At 42.3% G+C, this 20,328-nt stretch overlaps 1 protein-coding gene across 1 annotated transcript in view; it reads left to right on the top strand.

The window, feature by feature from the left end:
* Window positions 1-20,328, top strand: part of LOC136678417 (PDZ domain-containing protein 2-like) — a 143,123-nt gene that overhangs the window by 100,912 nt on the left and 21,883 nt on the right. The window contains exons 15-25 of the mRNA XM_066656472.1: window positions 2,237-2,309; window positions 2,653-2,756; window positions 5,659-5,830; window positions 6,175-6,847; window positions 7,010-7,205; window positions 8,606-8,750; window positions 12,984-15,792; window positions 16,989-17,106; window positions 17,590-17,691; window positions 18,092-18,365; window positions 19,713-19,847. Of these exons, the coding sequence (XP_066512569.1) occupies window positions 2,237-2,309; window positions 2,653-2,756; window positions 5,659-5,830; window positions 6,175-6,847; window positions 7,010-7,205; window positions 8,606-8,750; window positions 12,984-15,792; window positions 16,989-17,106; window positions 17,590-17,691; window positions 18,092-18,365; window positions 19,713-19,847 (4,801 nt within the window). The remainder of the gene's footprint in view (window positions 1-2,236; window positions 2,310-2,652; window positions 2,757-5,658; window positions 5,831-6,174; window positions 6,848-7,009; window positions 7,206-8,605; window positions 8,751-12,983; window positions 15,793-16,988; window positions 17,107-17,589; window positions 17,692-18,091; window positions 18,366-19,712; window positions 19,848-20,328) is intronic.

The raw sequence follows: 20,328 nt of genomic DNA, 5'->3' as shown, positions 1-20,328 counted from the left end.
TTGGAGATCAGAACCTGTTCAAATGAACAAGCACACTGCAAAAATTGAAATCTAAGCATGTAAAATTTACTTAAATCTAGTCTAAATATCTAGTTTTACTCATTTGGAAATTGTTGTAAGAATATAATGAGTATTCAACTTATTTCTAACTTATATTTTTGCTTTTTTTAAGCATCATTTTATGTTTTTTCTTGAAATAAGAAAAAATATCTGCTGATGGAATAAGACACTTTTCTGTTGATAAAATAATTTGAAACAAGTAAAAACATAAAAATACACACAGCTCCAGTGGCCTGGAGGTTGTGGGTTCAGTTCCTGCTCCGGGTGACTGTCTGTGAGGAGTGCGGTGTGTTTTCCCTGTGTGTGCGTGGGTTTCCTCCGGGTGACTGTCTGTGAGGAGTGTGGTGTGTTCTCCCTGTGTCTGCGTGGGTTTCCTCCGGGTGACTGTCTGTGAAGAGTGTGGTGTGTTCTCTCTCTGTCTGCGTGGGTTTCCTCCGGGTGACTGTCTGTGAGGAGTGTGGTGTGTTCTCCCTGTGTCTGCGTGGGTTTCCTCTGGGTGACTGTCTGTGAGGAGTGTGGTGTGTTCTCTCTGTGTCTGCATGGGTTTCCTCCGGGTGACTGTCTGTGAGGAGTGCGGTGTGTTTTCCCTGTGTGTGCGTGGGTTTCCTCCGGGTGACTGTCTGTGAGGAGTGTGGTGTGTTCTCCCTGTGTCTGCGTGGGTTTCCTCCGGGTTACTGTCTGTGAAGAGTGTGGTGTGTTCTCTCTCTGTCTGCGTGGGTTTCCTCCGGGTGACTGTCTGTGAGGAGTGTGGTGTGTTCTCCCTGTGTCTGCGTGGGTTTCCTCTGGGTGACTGTCAGTGAGGAGTGTGGTGTGTTCTCTCTGTGTCTGCATAGGTTTCCTCCGGGTGACTGTCTGTGAGGAGTGTGGTGTGTTCTCTCTGTGTCTGCATGGGTTTCCTCCGGGTGACTGTCTGTGAGGAGTGTGGTGTGTTCTCTCTGTGTCTGCGTGGGTTTCCTCCGGGTGACTGTCTGTGAGGAGTGTGGTGTGTTCTCCCTGTGTCTGCGTGGGTTTCCTCCGGGTGACTGTCTGTGAGGAGTGTGGTGTGTTCTCTCTGTGTCTGCATGGGTTTCCTCCGGGTGACTGTCTGTGAGGAGTGTAGTGTGTTCTCTCTGTGTCTGCGTGGGTTTCCTCCGGGTGACTGTCTGTGAGGAGTGTGGTGTGTTCTCCCTGTGTCTGCGTGGGTTTCCTCCGGGTGACTGTCTGTGAGGATTGTGGTGTGTTCTCTCTGTGTCTGCGTGGGTTTCCTCCGGGTGACTGTCTGTGAGGAGTGTGGAGTGTTCTCCCTGTGTCTGCGTGGGTTAAAAAAGAATGTAGCCTTTTCAGGTAAAGCAGTTGAATAAACACAGGTAGACATTTCCGAAGGTAGAAGGGAAACTGCTTTGTATTAAACCTTTTGTGATTATAAAATATTCTGCAAAAAAATTTCTATATTTCTGCATGAGACACACTGAATCCCGGGTCCGGTTGCTGAAATGTAATGCAGTATTTTATCATTGTGCTGTGCCTATAAATCAATGCTGACAATTTGGAAGAGAAGTTAATTCAAATGGAGTAATTCCACACACCACTGATGCTTGTATCTCCTTTGTTGTTTGTTTTATATGATTGCTCTTTAATGACAAAATAAAGGAAGGAAAAACTTAGGACCTTTCAATGGAAGTCTATGTAAAAAAAATAAATAATAATAAATAAATTTAGCAGGAAAAAAGCAGGAAATGCCATTAGGTGAATGTTTAAAGTTGTAAAATCAAAGCAATAAATGGCGTAGCAAACACCCTCTCCTCCTTTGGTAGAATTCTGTCTGCTCTGCTCCCATGATTATAATATTCATAATATTTCAATATAATAAACTCCTGAGAGATGAAAGAACAGAGTAGAAACAACCAGAAAAGCTGACTGTCTTAAATTATATGCATGATTTATACTGCCACCTGGTGGCTGCAGTTTCTAGTTTCCAGTTTCTCTCCTGTGATTTTCATGTGATTTCCATTTACTTTGCATTTTCCTTTACAGTGAGATACTTAAAACATATAGGGGCTGCTTTGACTGCACTGTATTTAAATAAAAAAGGGCTCACCTACTTTTGCACAGATTTTTTTTTTAATTGCAAACAAGCTAAACGTGAACTAAATGACATAAACAAGTTAAACATTAACAAAATGAAACTGTTTTTCAGGTGTCTGAGCAGGAGATGGATGAGGTGATCACACGCTCCACACACAGAGACAGTCATTCCTCTCACACTCTGGGTGAGCTGTATTTCATCTCCTCGTCCACACACACATCCTTTAACCACAAGGAACCCTGCCACTGCTTAGATAATGGAAATAACGTTTACTGTTTTTATAGAGAAGGTTAACAAAAAATGTGTTTTGTGTCAGTCTTAATGTTCTTAAAAGAGAGCATTAGGAGATGTTTACTCTTAAAGCTTGGGAACTCCTGGCTGAGGCTTTAGCTGAAAATGGTCAGGAATTCAACAGAATAGATCACTTTTTTTTTTCAGATTCCAGCTGTAACAGCACATCACATGGCTGACCTGGAGCTCATTAATCTGTGTGTGTGTGTGTGTGTCCATGTCCTTTTTCTGTCCAGGTCTGCCATCTAAGAGTCCTTCTCCCACTGTGAAGACCCGACAATGTGATGGTAACCAGACACTCAGCTGGACCATGAAGAGGTTCTTAGAGCCGGCCAGTCGGGTAAACACCCAGCTCACGCTCCAGCACCGCAAATACAGCCAGTACAGCTAGTTTAAAACTGGCTGAAATATCTGAGTGTATGAGCCAAATCCGCACTGTTTTTTCACACAAAAATGGGAACACTAGAGGGAAAACAAGAGTAAAATTTAAGGACATTTGATTTTGACTTGAAAAGTCTGACCTCAGATTTGAAGAATGCTTTATGTCCATTAGATTTTAAAAAGGAGTTCAGGGAGTAACATTAGACATTAGGGTTTTAGATTAGAACCTTTTTTATAAACAGACATTTAATTAAAGTGCAATATCTTCGCTTTACTTTCTATTTTAATATCATTCACAGCACAGAAAATCTTTTGTATTTACATGCTGTATTTACAGGAGGTGCATTTATTTTGGTTTGAATGTGTGTGAAAGTTGTGCATGCAGTCTTGTTTTGTGATATGGAAAAAGTGCACGCTTCGTGAGTTCTTGGGCTTAAAAACTAAGACGCAGAAAGAATCTGAAGAGCAGATGTGACCCATTTAAAAAGGATTGTAAATTTCAATTAATTTACAATATTATTTAGTGAAATTACAACATTATTTAGTGAAATTACAACATTATGTAGTGAAGTTACAACATTATTTTGTGAAATTACAACATTATTTTGTGAAGTTACAATATTATTTAGTGAAATTACAATATTATGTAGTGAAATTGCAACATTATTTAGTTAAATTACAACATTAGTGAAATACAATGTTATTTATTGAAATTACAATATTATTTAGTTAAATTACAATGTTAATTAGTGAAATTACAACATTATTTTGTGAAATTACAATATTATGTAGTAAAATTACGACGTTATTTAGTGAAATTACGACGTTATTTAGTGAAATTACAACATTATTTAGTGTAATTACAATATTATTTAGTTAAATTACAACATTATTTAGTTAAATTACAACATTAGTGAAATTACAATATTATTTTGTGAAATTACAATATTATTTTTTGAAATTACAACATTATTTTTTGAAATTACAACATTATTTAGTTAAATTACAATATTATTTAGTGAAATTACAACATTATTTTGTGAAATTACAACATTATTTAGTGAAATTATAACATTATTTAGTTAAATTACAACATTACCGTATTTTCCGCACTATAAGGCGCACCGGATTATAAGGCGCACCTTCATTGAATGACCTATTTTAAAACTTTGTCCATATATAAGGCGCACCGGATTATAAGGCGCATACAATAGATGCTACAGTAGAGGCTGGGGGTTACGTTATGCATCAATTAGATGGAGCTGCGCTAAAGGGAATGTCAACAAAACAGTCAGATAGGTCAGTTCAACTTTATTAATAGATTACAACCCAGCGTAGTTTAAGGTAAAGCATGTAGTGCAATGTTAATATACCCCACATAGTGGGGGGGGGACTTTTCCTCGATTCAGTAATAATAATAATCACAATATAGTAACACTCGAAATAGTGCAAAGCGATAACAATATATCAATAACTCAACGTTGCTCAAACGTTAAAATCACACAGCACACAAAATAAACACGTAAAGCTCACTTTACTAAGTTATTCCTCTATTCCCGTGTTCTTCTGCGTGACTGATCGCCTTGAGTTTAAACTCTGCGTCATATGCGTGTCTCTTAATAGGAGCCATTTTGGGGTCTTTACATAAAAAACAAATGGAAATGAAATATATACCGGTATATATCCAGCATGCACCGCGCGCGGAAGAAAATGAAGTAGGCGGCTGCTTACCGTAGTTGCGAGACCTGGCTCAATATTGGTCCATATATAAGGCGCACCGGATTATAAGGCGCACCGTCGGCTTTTGAGATAATTTGAGTTTTTTAGGTGCGCCTTATAGTGCGGAAAATACGGTATTTAGTTAAATTACAACATTATTTTGTGAAATTACAACATTATTTAGTGAAATTACAATATTATTTAGTGAAATTACAATATTATTTAGTGAAATTACGACATTATTTAGTGAAATTATGACATTATTTAGTGAAATTACAATATTATGTAGTGAAATTATGACATTATTTAGTGAAATTACGACATTATGGAGTGAAATTATGACATTATTTAGTGAAATTACAACATTAGTGAAATTACGACATTATTTAGTGAAATTACAATATTATGTAGAGAAGTTACAACATTATTTAGTTAAATTACAACATTAGGGAAATTACAATGTTATTTATTGAAATTACAACATTATTAAGTTAAATTACAATATTATTTAGTGAAATTACAACATTATTTAGTGAAATTACAATATTTAGTGAAATTACGACATTATTTAGTGAAATTACGGCATTATTTAGTGAAATTACAATATTATTTTGTGAAATTACAACATTATTTAGTGTAATTACAATATTATTTAGTTAAATTACAACATTAGTGAAATTACAATATTATTTTGTGAAATTACGACATTATTTAGTGAAATTACGACATTATTTAGTGAAATTACAACATTATTTTCTGAAATTACAATATTATGTAGTGAAATTACAATATTATGTAGTGAAATTACAATATTATTTTGTGAAATTACATTATTTAGTGTAATTACAATATTATTTAGTGTAATTACAATATTATTTAGTTAAATTACAACATTATTTAGTTAAATTACAACATTAGTGAAATTACAATATTATTTTGTGAAATTACAATATTATTTATTGAAATTACAACATTATTTTGTGAAATTACGACATTATTTAGTGAAATTACAATATTATTTAGTTAAATTACAATATTATGTAGTGAAACTACGACATTATTTAGTGAAATTACGACATTATTTGTCTCAGCTCCAGGTGGCGATCATTGTGGGCTGTGTTTTGTCTCCTGTCTCTCTGCAGCAAGGCTCTCTGAGCTCTGAGGCTGAGCTCTCTCAGTATTTCTCTCATGAAGTTCCGAGTCAGTCCTCCCTCTCTGAGACGCTGGCGATGGGCTCCAGTGATGATGACATGCTTCACAACAGCAGGAGCTGTAACACCTCACTGGACGAGTCTGCAGCACCTCATTCACACGGTAGTTACCATCACTTCACTGGCTTTGGACGCTTACAACTACGAGGAACTTGTCAGAAAACAAATAATGTGAATTCAAAAACACACACACACACACACACAATGATCACTGGATTAGGAACACATACTGCTGTGCCTGATCCACTCGTACCAGCACAACACACTAACACACCACCACCATGTCATTGTCACTGAGAATTGAAGAGATGGAGTTTAACAGTTGCCTGTGAAAGTTGAGGTACCCCTTGTCTAATAGTCTTCTTGATTTTCCAAAACACTTTTTAAAGAACCAAATATAAATGAGCAAACTCCTCATATTCCTTTATCATCTCCTTATACCTACAGCCTATAAAGAGCCTGATGCTACCCCCTCATACGGAGATGGCTGTAAACCCTCTGGTGCTGTCAGTCGGGCCTCGGGAGACCCGCCCCAACAGGGCAGCGTGGGCAGCAGCCCCGGCTCTGTTCGCAGCCCTCTGCTCCGGCAACGGAGGGTCATCAGCTACGAGGATGAAGTCAGCGACGAGGAACTGGGTCCAGACGGGGACGTGGGATCTTTCAGACGGTGGCACCGAGGAGTTCCCGACGGAGCCCGGCATCCCCACAATCACCAGGAGGACGACTCTGGCATCGTCATGGCAACCTCATCTGTGGAAGTGGATGATGAGAGCCAGGACAGCAGCGAGGGTCAGAGACACAGCGAGCCACCAACTCCCCTCTATGGCAGCTCTCTGGAGTCTGAGGAAGGAGCCGGAGCAGATTCGCCGTTTATGCCCATCCGCGGCCTCGAGCACAACTCTGCAGGAGCTGGTACCAATCTGGGAGTAAAGAAAGAGCCCTACAGAGAAGGTCAGGAGTCCAAACGCTCACCCAAACTGGAGCACAAAGCTGTGACCAGGGTCAAGAGCATGATGAGCATCGAGTGCCCTGGTCCACCACAGAGGACCAAAGGTGAGGAGACCACAGCAACATCAACAACAACAACAGTTACGACTGCTCCTTCACAGGCGTCACTGATGTGAGTATGTGGGTTTAAATGATTTCTTACATGTGAACTATTTGCTATTCTTTGCTCTTTTTATACATCATATGTGCCTGCAAGAGTGAGCTGCTCTTGTGCATGGATGGTGATAGAAAACAAAAGTTTATTACTGCATTATTATTGTTGTTATTCCTACAGTGGGACACGGACCCCAGGCAGACCACAGTCCCTCTGCAGAAGGGGAGAGCCCAGTGAGCTCGCAGGGATCTGCACGATCGAGACTGTGGTTCTAAAACGCAGTGAGACCGAGTCTTTTGGACTGGACCTGGAGATCAAGTCATCTCCTCTGAAGGTGCTCATTACCGGACTCAGGCCTGGAGGAGCTGCTGAGAGGGTAAGATCTGTCGCTGAAATAAAACTATGCAGTGTTAGACATTCACAATTCATAGTACACAAACGAAGTGGCACAAATCAGACATTGTTGCCTTGTGAGTCAGTTCAGAGCGGAACACAAAAACGTGACCTTTTCAAAGATGTTCATGTGGTCCTGGACCGAATATAAAATGTGGCCATGAGACTGTATGGTTTTTTGACGGTGGTGTGGTGTGTTCTCCCTGTGTCTGCGCGGGTTTCCTCCGGGTGACTGTCTGTGAGGGGTGTGGTGTGTTCTCCCTGTGTCTGTGTGGGTTTCCTCCAGGTGACTGTCTGTGAGGAGTGTGGTGTGTTCTCCCTGTGTCTGTGTGGGTTTCCTCCGGGTGACTGTCTGTGAGGAGTGTGGTGTGTTCTCCCTGTGTCTGTGTGGGTTTCCTCCGGGTGACTGTCTGTGAGGAGTGTGGTGTGTTCTCTCTGTGTCTGTGTGGGTTTCCTCCGGGTGACTGTCTGTGAGGAGTGTGGTGTGTTCTCCCTGTGTCTGTGTGGGTTTCCTCCGGGTGACTGTCTGTGAGGAGTGTGGTGTGTTCTCTCTGTGTCTGCATGGGTTTCCTCCGGGTGACTGTCTGTGAGGAGTGTGGTGTGTTCTCCCTGTGTCTGCGTGGGTTTCCTCCGGTTGGTAGGTGGATTGGCGACTCAAACGTGTCCGTAGGTGTGAGTGAATGTGTGCGTCTGTGTTGCCCTGTGAAGGACTGGCGCCCCCTCCAGGGTGTATTCCCACCTTGTGCCCAATGATTCCAGGTAGGCTCTGGACCCACCGCGACCCTGAACTGGATAAGGGTTACAGATAATGAATGAATCAAAGAGGAGGTTTCCCGGAAAAGCCTAGTCCTGGACTTAATCCTCCTTTCAATGGAAAATTCAAGAATTCAGAATGCTGTTGTAGTTCAGGACTAGGTTTACTCCCTGTCTGGGAAACCACCATTAGTGTTTATTGAAGTGCAGCTTCAATGCTTTGCAGGTAAATTAAGAGAGATCTGAAGGGATATTTTCCCACACTTCCTAGGTTTAACCATAGAAGTTGATTATATTTTCTGCACAAACCCATTCAGCGACGATTAGATCTTGACTCTGGGGCGGCCAATCCATTGTTCTGAGTGGTTTCTTTGTCTGATTGGCAAATGTCTTTCTTTCCTTTCGTTTTCTCAGTAAGGAATTTGTGAGAGCTCAACATTCTTTTAGAATCCTTCTGAAAAGTGATTTTTTTTTCCTGGTTTGAAGCAAAAGGAACTCATTCTCTGGGCTGTATATAGACAGTGTGTTGGTGTTATTTTGTAGGTTTACAAACTACAACATGACGTAAACAAGAGCAAATTTCCTAACACACTTCCAGTTTCCAAATTCTCTCTTGTTTGTATCCAATAGGAAGCCAGAGGGAGAATGAGTGTTGGAGATGAAATCGTGGCCATTGGCGAGACCCCAGTGTGCACTTCATCATATCAGGAGATCTGTGAGCTCATGCACAACCTGCCAGTCACTCTGAAGTTAGAGATTAAAAAACCTGTCTCAGGTGAGTTGCTGACTGGGGAACTGATCGGCTTGTGTCACATGAACCTGGCTGAATGTTCTCTTACATAGAAAGCGATGGACTCCTACCCTTCCACAAGTCCACTTGACTTATTAGCATCCAAACTAACACTAAAACTGACCCGAATCAGATCCAACTCTGGCTCTAACTCAGTGTTTCTCAACCCTTTTCTTCCCAAGGCCAACAGCAAACTCGGATTATGTTTGGGCTCCTACCACTGCAATACACTGCCTCATTATCTTGTCATTAAACATAAACTATCGACAGGTTAGGCTTATAGGAGCTTATTATATACCACAAAAATACCTAATAGTGGCAAATATTAACAATGCATTTCAATGCTGTTTTGCTAACAACAACACGAGAGAAATATCGGGGTGTATTTGGTTTCTAAAAGCAATGAGCTTTGTGTGCATTATTTGTTATTGATACCATTTTATTCAAAGGTGTGTGTATGAGAGAGAGAGAGAGAGAGAGTGTGAGAGTGACTGGGTGAGTTTGTGTGAGTGACTGGGTGAGTGTGTGAAACTGTCCTCAGGTGTGTGTGTGAGTGTGTGAAACTGTCCTCAGGTGTGAGTGACTGGGTGAGTGTGTGAAACTGTCCTCAGGTGTGTGTGTGTGAGTGACTGGGTGAGTGTGTGAAACTGTCCTCAGATGTGTGTGTGTGTGAGTGACTGGGTGAGAGTGTGAAACTGTCCTCAGATGTGTGTGTGTGTGTGAGTGAGTGACTGGGTGAGTGTGTGAAACTGTCCTCAGGGGTGTGTGTGTGTGAGTGACTGGGTGAGTGTATGAAACTGTCCTCAGGGGTGTGTGTGAGTGACTGGGTGAGTGTGTGAAACTGTCCTCAGGTGTGTGTGTGTGTGTGAGTGACTGGGTGAGTGTGTGAAACTGTCCTCAGGGGTGTGTGTGTGTGAGTGACTGGGTGAGTGTATGAAACTGTCCTCAGGGGTGTGTGTGAGTGACTGGGTGAGTGTGTGAAACTGTCCTCAGGTGTGTGTGTGTGAGAGTGACTGGGTGAGTGTGTGAAACTGTCCACAGGTGTGTGAGGCCCTGTGATGGACTGGCACTCAAGGTGTTCTTACCATGCACCCAATGATTCAGGCTTGGCTCTGGAGTGAAGCAGCTACAGAAGATGAATGAATAATTGAATAATTATAAATCATTGCTCCGCATTAGTATCGGCCTGAAGATGACCAGAGGTTGAGAAACACTGATCTAACTCTTTGAGAAAAGTAATCAGACAAGTAAACGTGCTTAAGGACAAACATTAGTTGATCAGTCAGTGTTTTTTAGTCTCCTGTAGACGGCTAATTGCTCCACTCTTACACAAGATAATGTGGTGCCCCACTGGCTCTTTTACCCAAATTTATTACACCATATCAGTGATATATGACGGTTAAGTCAAAGTCACAGTAGTGACACTAGTAGGCTGCAGTCTGTGTCGGTTCAAATAAAGACCCTAGTCTGTCTCTCCCCTTGCTGCTTTTAAGATGTAGGAGCACATCAGGCTTTTCCTTGCTGGCAGTACCCCTCCCCACCTCAAAGGGAACTGCAAGCAGCTGGCTTTGTATCCATGGTGACTATTGATTAATTTACTACCATAGAGCTCATAGATTAGCTGTAGCAGCCTTAGTGCCTAGCTCTGGAGTAGTATGTAGCTCTGGTGTTGTGGTTAATGGCATGTTTTAAAAATCATCCGTGTTAGTGTTTTGTCCCTTAAACCCTATAACTCCTTGTTTTTTTTTCCCTTCACTCACAGCGACAAAATATCCCTGCTCTAATGCTGATTAGTCTCTGTTTGTAGAGTGGTCCACTGTTTGTATGTATATGTGTATACATACATTGTCCATCAGTACAATAGCTCATGCATGGGTCTTAATGCATGTGGGAACGGAAACACAACAGCTACAATAGCATTCTTGCCATTACAGCATACGCCCTATGACCAAATGTTTGTAGACTCTCTTCTCAGCCCTAGTTCCATGCCCACTGCCACAGGCTGCTTAGAGAGCTACAAAGCTCCCCCAGCACTGGGCTGTGAGGAACTGTGTTCTCCTCAGGGTTTAAGCTCTATCCAGTTACTCTGGGATGAGTTAGAGTGGACATCACTTCTTTAAGCTGAATGCCAACATCTAACTGTAAAAGAGTAGAAGCTGTTACTGCATTAATGGGGAAATACCCTTGATTTCAGAAGTAACATTTCAGATGAGCTGGTGTCTACAAACATCTGGCCATACAGTGTATAAACAGTAAGCGCTGGCCAGAATTATTAGTGCAGTACCGTAGTTGTTGTTGTTTATTTGGTGCTCATTTCTGTAATTATTACTGGAACACTGTTCTTCATTTAATCTGCAGACGTAAGTATCTTATATAAGTAAGTGCACTGGGTATGACTTGACCACCTGTCTTAGAAGATATCACATGTCAGAGTCATGTCATTGCAGCATTTAATTAATAAATAAATAAATTAATTAATTAATGTATTATTATTATTATTGGCATTCTGCATGAAAAATCCATTAAGTGTAAGTGTACTTTCAGATGCTCTCTACACCAAAACAGTGTAAGAATATGTAAATAAATAAATGAAACTATGCACAACTGTGAGGAGTTTGGTGTGCTCTCACAGTGTCCACAAGGGTTTCCTCTGGGTTTCCTCCCACAGTCCAAAAACACATTGGTAGGTGAATTGGCGACTCAATAGTGTCTGTAGATGTGAATGTGAGTGAGTGTGTGTCGCCCTGTAAAGGACTGGCGCCCCCTCCAGGGTGTGCTCCTGCCTTGCACACAATGATTCCAGGTAGGCTCCGAACCCACCGTGACCCTGACCTGGATAAGGGTTACAGACAATGAATGAAATATGTACAAACAGGGAGTGATCATTTTATAACTCCTCATTTGTAAAGATAAATGAGACTTAATGTAGTTGATTTATATATTTTTCCCCATTATGAAGTAAACTGTTCAGTTTTATGGTTGACAGATGCTGTTATCTGTTTCAATTTGTAAATGTCTGTTGTCATGTAAATGTCCCTTTTGACGTCCACGTCTTTGTAAGAGCTTTTTTACCAGCCACCAACAACATATTCAGTAGATATTTATCTTTTTCAGCCAGTGCAGCATTTTCATCAGTGCTTATCTGATCTAATTCCAGTCATCTCTGATGATTGACCTCATAAAGACATTAATAAACCTAATTAAAATATGATGAATGATTGAGTCCTCCCACAGTCCAAAAACACACGTTGGTAGGTGGATTGGCGACTCAAAAGTGTCCGTAGGTGTGAGTGTGTGAGTGAATGTGTGAGTGTGTGTGTGTTGCCCTGTGAAGGACTGGCGCCCCCTCCAGGGTGTATTCCCGCCTTGCGCCCAATGATTCCAGGTAGGCTCTGGACCCACTGCGACCCTGAACTGGATAAGGGTTACAGACAATGAATGAATGAATGATTATGAAACCTAAATATGATATTGTTTATGGGTGGTTGTTCAGAATTAGCATCTGAGTACGTAGAGAATGGTAATGAATTCCCAGCTCAGGCAGGAACACCATAATACACCACTGAAAGCCCTTGGGAAGATACCTAACGCTGCATTAACCTACGAGTGTATCATTAGTCCTACTGCTGTATCAACAATAAAATGAAATGTCACTCTGAATAAGGGTTTGTGTTAAATACCCGCAGTGTAAACTCAGTCAGAAATATGAACAGATATTTAAGGTCTGTGTGTCAGCCCTAAATATAATGTTTATTTTTGTTAATATAAAGATTATTTGTTAACTGTAATATATATGTGAGCAGGCATGGTATTTACTCTCCATGTGCTTTATGATGTAACTCCTGGAAATTACCCTGGAGTATGTCTCAGGAGTTGCGCCCCCTCTGAGACCCACCCCCTGATTTTTGAGCTGGGACTGAAAGATCAGAGAAATACACTGTCAGTGAAGATCTCTGAGAATCTGAAGTGCCTCCAGTATATTTTTTTTGACATATGGAGCGATACAGATGACACTTTAGAGATACTGGCTTTTTCAGGATGCTCCTGATGTAATTGAAGATGGCCAGTTAGGATCGGTCAGGTATTGATGTTGGATATGTAAACATATGGTGAACGCCAACAACACAACAATGATTTTGATAAGCTTTGTTTTGGCTAATCTTACTGGGATTTTAAAACAATATTTGCTCATTTTTTATGCTTCTGTTCATTCTGCAGCTGTAGATCGACTCTCTAGTTTAATGATGTCCTCGGGCTGTGAACACTCTGCAAAGATGGAGGCATCTAGAGCTACTGTGGAGCAGAAAACCTGCATGGACAATACCATGGTTGTAAACGTAGAATATCCTTCTCTGGAAGCAGAGTCAAAAAATGTGGATACAACCACGACTCACGAGGTGCCTGTCACTAATATCGATGACGTCATATCAGAGTTGAACTCACTTGAATCTCACGTGAACTCAGAAACACAGACTGGTCCGGAAGTCACTGAGATCGGTGTGTGTGCAGTAGAGAACGTGGAGGGTACAAACGCCCATCCGCTTCGGCCAAAACTTCTGAATTTCTCTGTCGTAGACTCTGAGAACAAAGGATGTATTTTGCCAGTTGGAAAAACATTTTTGAACAGTTACTCCAGGAACTACAGTCAGCTCCCGAATGATGATGCAGACCTTTCTGTGAAAGGATGTGGAGAGAATCCGAGCATGTACAATATGCTGGATGACAGTGACTCAGAAAGTGACTCTGCCACAGACAGCGCTGTGAAACCTGAGAAGCCAGAGGAACACCGTGAAGGTCCTCAGGACACTGACTCTGATGAGGAGATAGAGCTCTGTTACAGCACGGCTGAGTCAAGTCGAGAAAAGGACAATTCTGTATCTCCTAAACAGGAAATCTCAGGCAGCCAGACAGTTCAAGAAGTTGTTCAGAAAGAATCATCTCTTACTTTGCAAGAAGTAAACTCAGAACCAGTAAACCACTCTACTTCTCTCGGTTCGCCCCAGACTTCACTTCAGTCTTCAGCTTCAGATTCAGTTGTAAATGGGCACACAAACCAAGGCCCTGAAAACGATGTGGCAAACTGTGGGACATTCTCAAGCCCTGAGCCATCCGACTGTAAATGTGATGAGAAATGTGAAAAGGCGTTGGCACCTGTCACAACCTGCCAGGCACTATTAAGTGTCAGCACTCCCCCTGCAGCTTTGATTAACCCCGATGTTACCCCAAGGAGTCAAGAGAGGACATCCAGGATAGACTCATGTTTGAACTCTGATAAACCAAACCCAGTGCAAATGCCACTCAGCCAAACTGTGCCAGAGTCCAAGACTTCAGATTACTCCAGTGGTAAATCAAGTGGGAGGACATCCACCACTGGACATGCACTGACTACAAAAGACAAAGGGAAAGAAAAAACTAATGCTAGCTCTGACTCTAGATCACTACTTTCCCACTCTCAGATTAAATCCACCGCTAACTCTCTTCGACCTTCGGGGCACAAGTCCCCGAATGATAACCCTGTCTCACCTCTGTTAAACAGCAGGCTCAAACAAGAAGAGAAGAAACTGAGCACCTCTGCCAAGCTTAAAGGTTTGAGCATTAAGAGAAATTGCAAAGGACAAGAGCAGCCAGTCTGCAGGGCAGCCAGGGCTGAGAGTCCATTGCCAAAAAAAGCCCATTCCTCCCCCATTCAGTCGCCTAAGCTAGCAGCCAAAAGAATCACCCCTACAAACAGCCCAAAACTGTGTAGATCCCTGGACAAGAGCAGTGCTCCTTCCATTAAATCAAGCCAAGAAAAGAGTGCTTCAAGTGAGCCCACCTTGAAGGCAGTTGGAAGCATTAAAGAAGACCATTCTGAAACTGAGAGTGTCGACTCCTGCTCTGATCAAAAAGAGCTTGTGCCTAAATGTCTCAGCACTAATACAACACAAAGAACTTTCATTGAGGTGCGACTCTCCTCATCTTCATCTCCATCCTCTTGTTCATCCACACCCGTTCTGCCATGCAAGGAAACTTCAAATAGCAATCATCCAAACCAAGCTGAAGTATGCCCTCCTGTTCTTAAAGATAATGTGGCTTTGTTTGAAGAGTCAGCAACTAAACCAGCTTCGGGAGCTTATATCATGCCAACAGACTCTTCCAAATCAGTCCCAGAGCAAAATGAACAAACTTTCCAGAACAAACTTTCTGAGAATGCTTCAAGCGATACAAACAAGGTAGATAGTAACCTCAGGAACTCAACAACTGTTGAGATGTCTTCTAGTTGTAGTCTTCATCCTGGAAAGACAAAGCTTTATAATGGACTGGGCCGAAGGAGCTACTCCAACGATACCAGTAGAACTCTTGACCCTAACCCCTTTTCTGTCAGGCAAAGAATCAAGTCCTTTGAGAACTTGGCCAGTTTTGACCGTGCGATTGTAAGGAACATAGACATCCAGTCTTATGGTATTAGCTATAAGCCACCTCTTAACAGGAGGCTCTCTGGTTACATGGGCAATGTAAACCCTCAGTCCATTGATAGCCGGCCATTGAGAAGGAGTCTCAGCTCCTGTGTGGACAATTTAAACATGGGCTCTTCTTCCTCCCAGCAGCCACCGAATCCCTCCATTAATGGAGCTCTGAACAACTCTGAACCAACTCCTTCTACTGGTTCCATTGAGCCTCTAGTAGAAGAGCAAACAACTGAGGACGCTCTACCTCAGTCCAGTCTTGTCCCGCATACTCCACCGGTTCTGCGTTCCCGAAATGCCCGCTCTCATGGTGGACTATCACGGACACGACTGAGGGAACTAAGGGCACTTAGCATGCCTGAGCTTGACAAGCTGTGCCCTGAGGACTTCTCCCGAGACCCTGGCAATGTCACATTCAAAACAGAGCTGAAAATCGACCCTATGAGACCAACAGACCCGACATCAGACCATCAGTGCGCTGTGGTGACCAGGGTGAGCATGGTGGATCCTGGAACTCATGGCTTAAATGGCAATGAGGACCACCCTGAAGAGCAAAAGGCACTTTCAGGCTGGTGTGTCAGGTGAGGACAGATGAGTTTCTTGCATTTCGGATTGACAGAGGCTGCCATGGCCTGGTGATTATGGTACGGTGCTTGTAACCGAAAGGTTGCTGGTTCAATCCCCAGAGCCGTCAGGTCATGACTGAAGTGCCCTTGAGCAAGGCACCTAACCCCTAATTGCTCCCCATGCTGCCCACCGCTCGGGGCTTGTGTGCTCACTGCCCCTTAGTGATTTTTGTCACATATATAGAGCAGAAGTAGAGTAAGAATAAGGAGTTTTTATTTTAGATACTGGAGAGAACTCCAGACGTTGAAAAGCATGAACCGAAACGAGGATACTGCTCTATTCCTGCTGCATATGTGGATAATATTGACTTATTTTTGCTGTTTTGGATCACTTAGGGTGGAAATGTCTCTAAATTCTGGGGAAGGCTAACTGCATTACTGACAATGCTACAAAACTAAACCACCTGAGTTACAAATGAGTTTCTTTGGTCATTCAAACACTGAATTAAAACGTAGAGACAAATTAAACTTTCAAACGTTCAAACAATAGTCATTTTTCCCACTCAAACATACTATTCTTCCCTAAAAGATATGGAGCTTCTGAATATAAACAACCAGAGAGAACTGTGTTCCCTGCAATCATAGACATTCCCTTTAAAGGTGTGTGCAAACTGAAAGCGATAAAATCGCTCAGCGACGCCCGTGCAGCTGGCGATGTGTCCCTTGTGGGAGTGTAATTTTGTCATAAGGTAATCAAAAAGTAGCTTTACTTACACATTCAAAGCAAATATTATGTACACTTTCAGTTGTAATAAACAACATAACATACTGCAAACTTAAACTTTTACCAAAGTGAGTGGAGCGGTTCTGCGGGAACGTGAAGGCTGCTTTCTGATTGGTAGCCACTGACATGCATCACTGCTAATTTACATAAAGTAGAGCAGAGCTGAACTTCATCACATTGCTGAATTTTTCCAGTTCGCGTCACTCAACATTGCCCATTTTCATTGAAAATGAATGACTTCTGGTTGCCGTGTCGTATCACGTGATTAAACACAGCGCATAAGTATGACCCTTTAAAGGAGAATGTTTCTAAAGATGCTCATGTTGTGAAGAGCAGCTGGGCATGAGCGATGGGCATGTGTTTTAGATCCTTTCCTTTTAACGAGGATGGAAGTAAACTTTGGTGTGTTATATTTCCTCCTTTGCAGCCTGAAAGATTTGTCATCATCTCCCCTGGAGCAGAAGAAGGTACAGAGCATCCTAAATGCAGTCGCAGCCAAAGTGGACGTGATGACACTGATGGAGGAGTTTAAGAGTGTTTCAGAGGTAATCCAGGATACAGTAGACACTGCAGTATTCCAGCAAGGCCTATCAAGAGCTCAGGAAATAGTGCAGTGCCTCACTACATATCTTTTCATCTCAAATTATACTTTCACTGTCAACATGATCAAAAGCTCCCCTCTGGAAAGCCAGCACTTTGATCTCGAGAGTGGCATGATCACACGCAGCCCATCTTCACAAGCGCTGCTTCCTTTTAGGACGCAGGAAAGATGTGTTTTCAGACACAGGAGCGTTTAAGATACAGGCATCACATTGTTTGTGTAATTCACATAATTTCATGTTGTTTATGCGTGTTTGCCATTCTGTGTTACTGCTGTGTCATCTTTCCACACGTTTTATTCGCAGTAATCCCAACAATATACTCCCAACATAGAAGACATTTTGTTTTTGTAACAGGATTTCTTGTTATAAATCACTGGGGCTCAGGATTGAGAAAGTTGGCAAGTCTCTGCTTTGCTCTGTTTCAAGGTGAAGGAGGATGTGCTTGTTGTAGTCCTGGCGAAAGAAGGCGGCTCAGGATTGGGCTTCAGCATCGCTGGAGGAGTGGACTTGGAGCAGAAGTCGATTACTGTAAACAGTTCTTCTCTTTAATGAGCTAAATAGACCTTTTTTGTAGTAACATTTTGATATATCAGATCCTCAAATGCAGTGCAAGTTAATATCAAGTTTCTCTTGTTAATTTTTCAGTGTAAAGCTTCCACTAGGAGGCAGCTGCTGTTTCTCCAGCATTTTTCTTCGTTCAGGGACATAATGGCCTTGGATTAGCTTCTTTATGTTTTAGAAGGTTTCCATGTTAATTTTTTTTAATCTGAGGACTGCACTTTTTGTTGCCCTCTTGTGATTGACATGAGAATGTATCTCTGAGACTTTCTAAGACTAAATAAAAAGTTGTCCGGAATTCGATCCTGTGAACAAACTTATGCAGCGAACGTATTTAAGAACAGCATTCAGTCTAAATTGTTTTGGACAGGTTCATCGGGTCTTCACCCGAGGGGCTGCTGGAGTGGAGGGTACCATTCGTCGGGGTGATGCTGTTTTGTCCATTAATGGGAACAGTCTACATGGGACTACCCACGGCGAGGCTCTTTCCTGTCTCCATCAGACTCGGCTGCTCCAGAAAGCTTTAGTCGTCATCCAGAGAGGAAAAGACAGTGAGCCCTTGTCCCCCAGATACGAGTTGTCTTCTCGTACAGGAAACGGTCTTTCTCAGACTTACCAGGACCACAGCAGAGAGAACGGGAAAGGTAAACAGCACTCACAGTCATGGGTCCATTTCTGATTGTAGAAAACACTATTTTTTTTAATGTTCAGATACATATTAATAGCACTATTAAAAATGAATACATAACATATTATGGAAAAAATAAAATAGTCAGGGAATCAATGATTACAAAGGGTATTCAATATTGGGTGACTGTCTGTGAGGAGTGTGGTGTGTTCTCCCAGTGTCTGTGTGGGTTTCCTTCGGGTGACTGTCTGTGAGGAGTGTGTTGTGTTCTCCCTGTGTCTGCGTGGCTTTCCTCCGGGTGACTGTTTGTGAGGAGTGTGGTGTGTTCTCCCTGTGTCTGCGTGGCTTTCCTCCGGGTGACTGTTTGTGAGGAGTGTGGTGTGTTCTCCCTGTGTCTGCGTGGGTTTCCTCCGGGTGACTGTCTGTGAGGATTGTGGTGTGTTCTCCCTGTGTCCGCGTGGGTTTCCTCCAGGTGACTGTCTGTGAGGAGTGTGGTGTGTTCTCCCTGTGTCTGCGTGGGTTTCCTCCGGGTGACTGTCTGTGAGGAGTGTGGTGTGTTCTCCCTGTGTCTGCGTGGGTTTCCTCCGGGTGACTGTCTGTGAGGAGTGTGGTGTGTTCTCCCTGTGTCTGCGTGGGTTTCCTCCGGGTGACTGTCTGTGAGGAGTGTGGTGTGTTCTCTCTGTGTCTGCGTGGGTTTCCTCCGGGTGCTCCGATTTCCTCCCACAGTCCAAAAACACACGTTGGTAGGTGGACTGGTGACTCAAAAGTGTCTGTAGGTGTGAGTGAATGTGTGTGTCTGTGTTGCCCTGTGAAGGACTGGTGCCCCCTCCAGGGTGTATTCCTGCCTTGCGCCCAATGACTCCAGGTAGGCTCTGGACCCACTGCAACCCTGAACTGGATAAAGGTTACAGATGAATGAATGAATGTATTCATTATTTTCCCCTTTAATAGTTCATATTTTGTATGCCTTTATTTAACACTTATATTGATTTATTTGGTCACAAAAAGCAGTGAATGATAACACAAAACCCCAATAGTTTATTTTCATTGTTTACTTTGTCTTTTCAGAAGCTCCACTGGTGTTTATAACAGCATTAGCTTTGTGTTAGACAGTAGCTGTTTGTATTATGCGTCTAGTATAGCCTAATTAATATTGTCTATTTTGTGATATTCGATTGTCCCTATATTTGGTCCGATAATGTACAGATAAATAAATAATAATGGGGTATTTACTCATGTCTTTGTAAAAAAGTTATTAAGGAACATTCAGGCTTCAAATGAATGTTGAAATGTTGAACCGTTCTGTTAGTTTCTTTCTGTTTGTGCTTGTTCACCGTATTGTTTTGCCTTGTTATTTTTCCAGCTGTGGAGGTTGGTGCTGATGGAGCTGTAAGTGTGGAGCTACAGAAGACTGCAGCAGGCCTGGGCTTCAGTCTGGAGGGCGGCAAAGCCTCTGCTCAGGGAGATCGACCACTCTACATCAAACGTGTCTTCAGAGGTAGCCCCCCCCCCCCCCCCCCCCCCTCGCAACACTTTTGATACCATGGTCCACCAGTAGAGGAGGCATTGTTATTGTCAACAAGGTTTATACACAGTGCAGAAAGCAGGGAAAACCACTCTGAGGGCTGATATCACTTAGAAAATGCTGAACAGCGGATTCAGAACCGAATTGATCCTGTCTTACTTGATGAAGTGTTGAAGAGGGTTTTTAATGTTTTTAAATGTGTCTAAATATTGTGAACCATGTGAATGCCTTTAAAGGAACACTGTGTAAGATTTGGAGTTACCCTTACAGTTGCAAAGAGTAATTCACTTTTACAGAACTGTCCTGAAGTGGAGGAGGTGGTTTCCTACCCTCCTCCAAAGGTTTCATGGCTCAGTTTCAACAACAGAAGCTCTAATGTCCTTATTATATTCATTCATTCATTCATTCATTTATTATCTGTAAGCACTTATTGAGTTAATCTGATAGAGTGTGT

Source organism: Hoplias malabaricus, chromosome Y (assembly GCF_029633855.1).
Source record: "Hoplias malabaricus isolate fHopMal1 chromosome Y, fHopMal1.hap1, whole genome shotgun sequence".
Lineage (NCBI taxonomy): Eukaryota > Metazoa > Chordata > Actinopteri > Characiformes > Erythrinidae > Hoplias > Hoplias malabaricus.
This window is presented reverse-complemented; position numbering and strand designations above follow the sequence as displayed.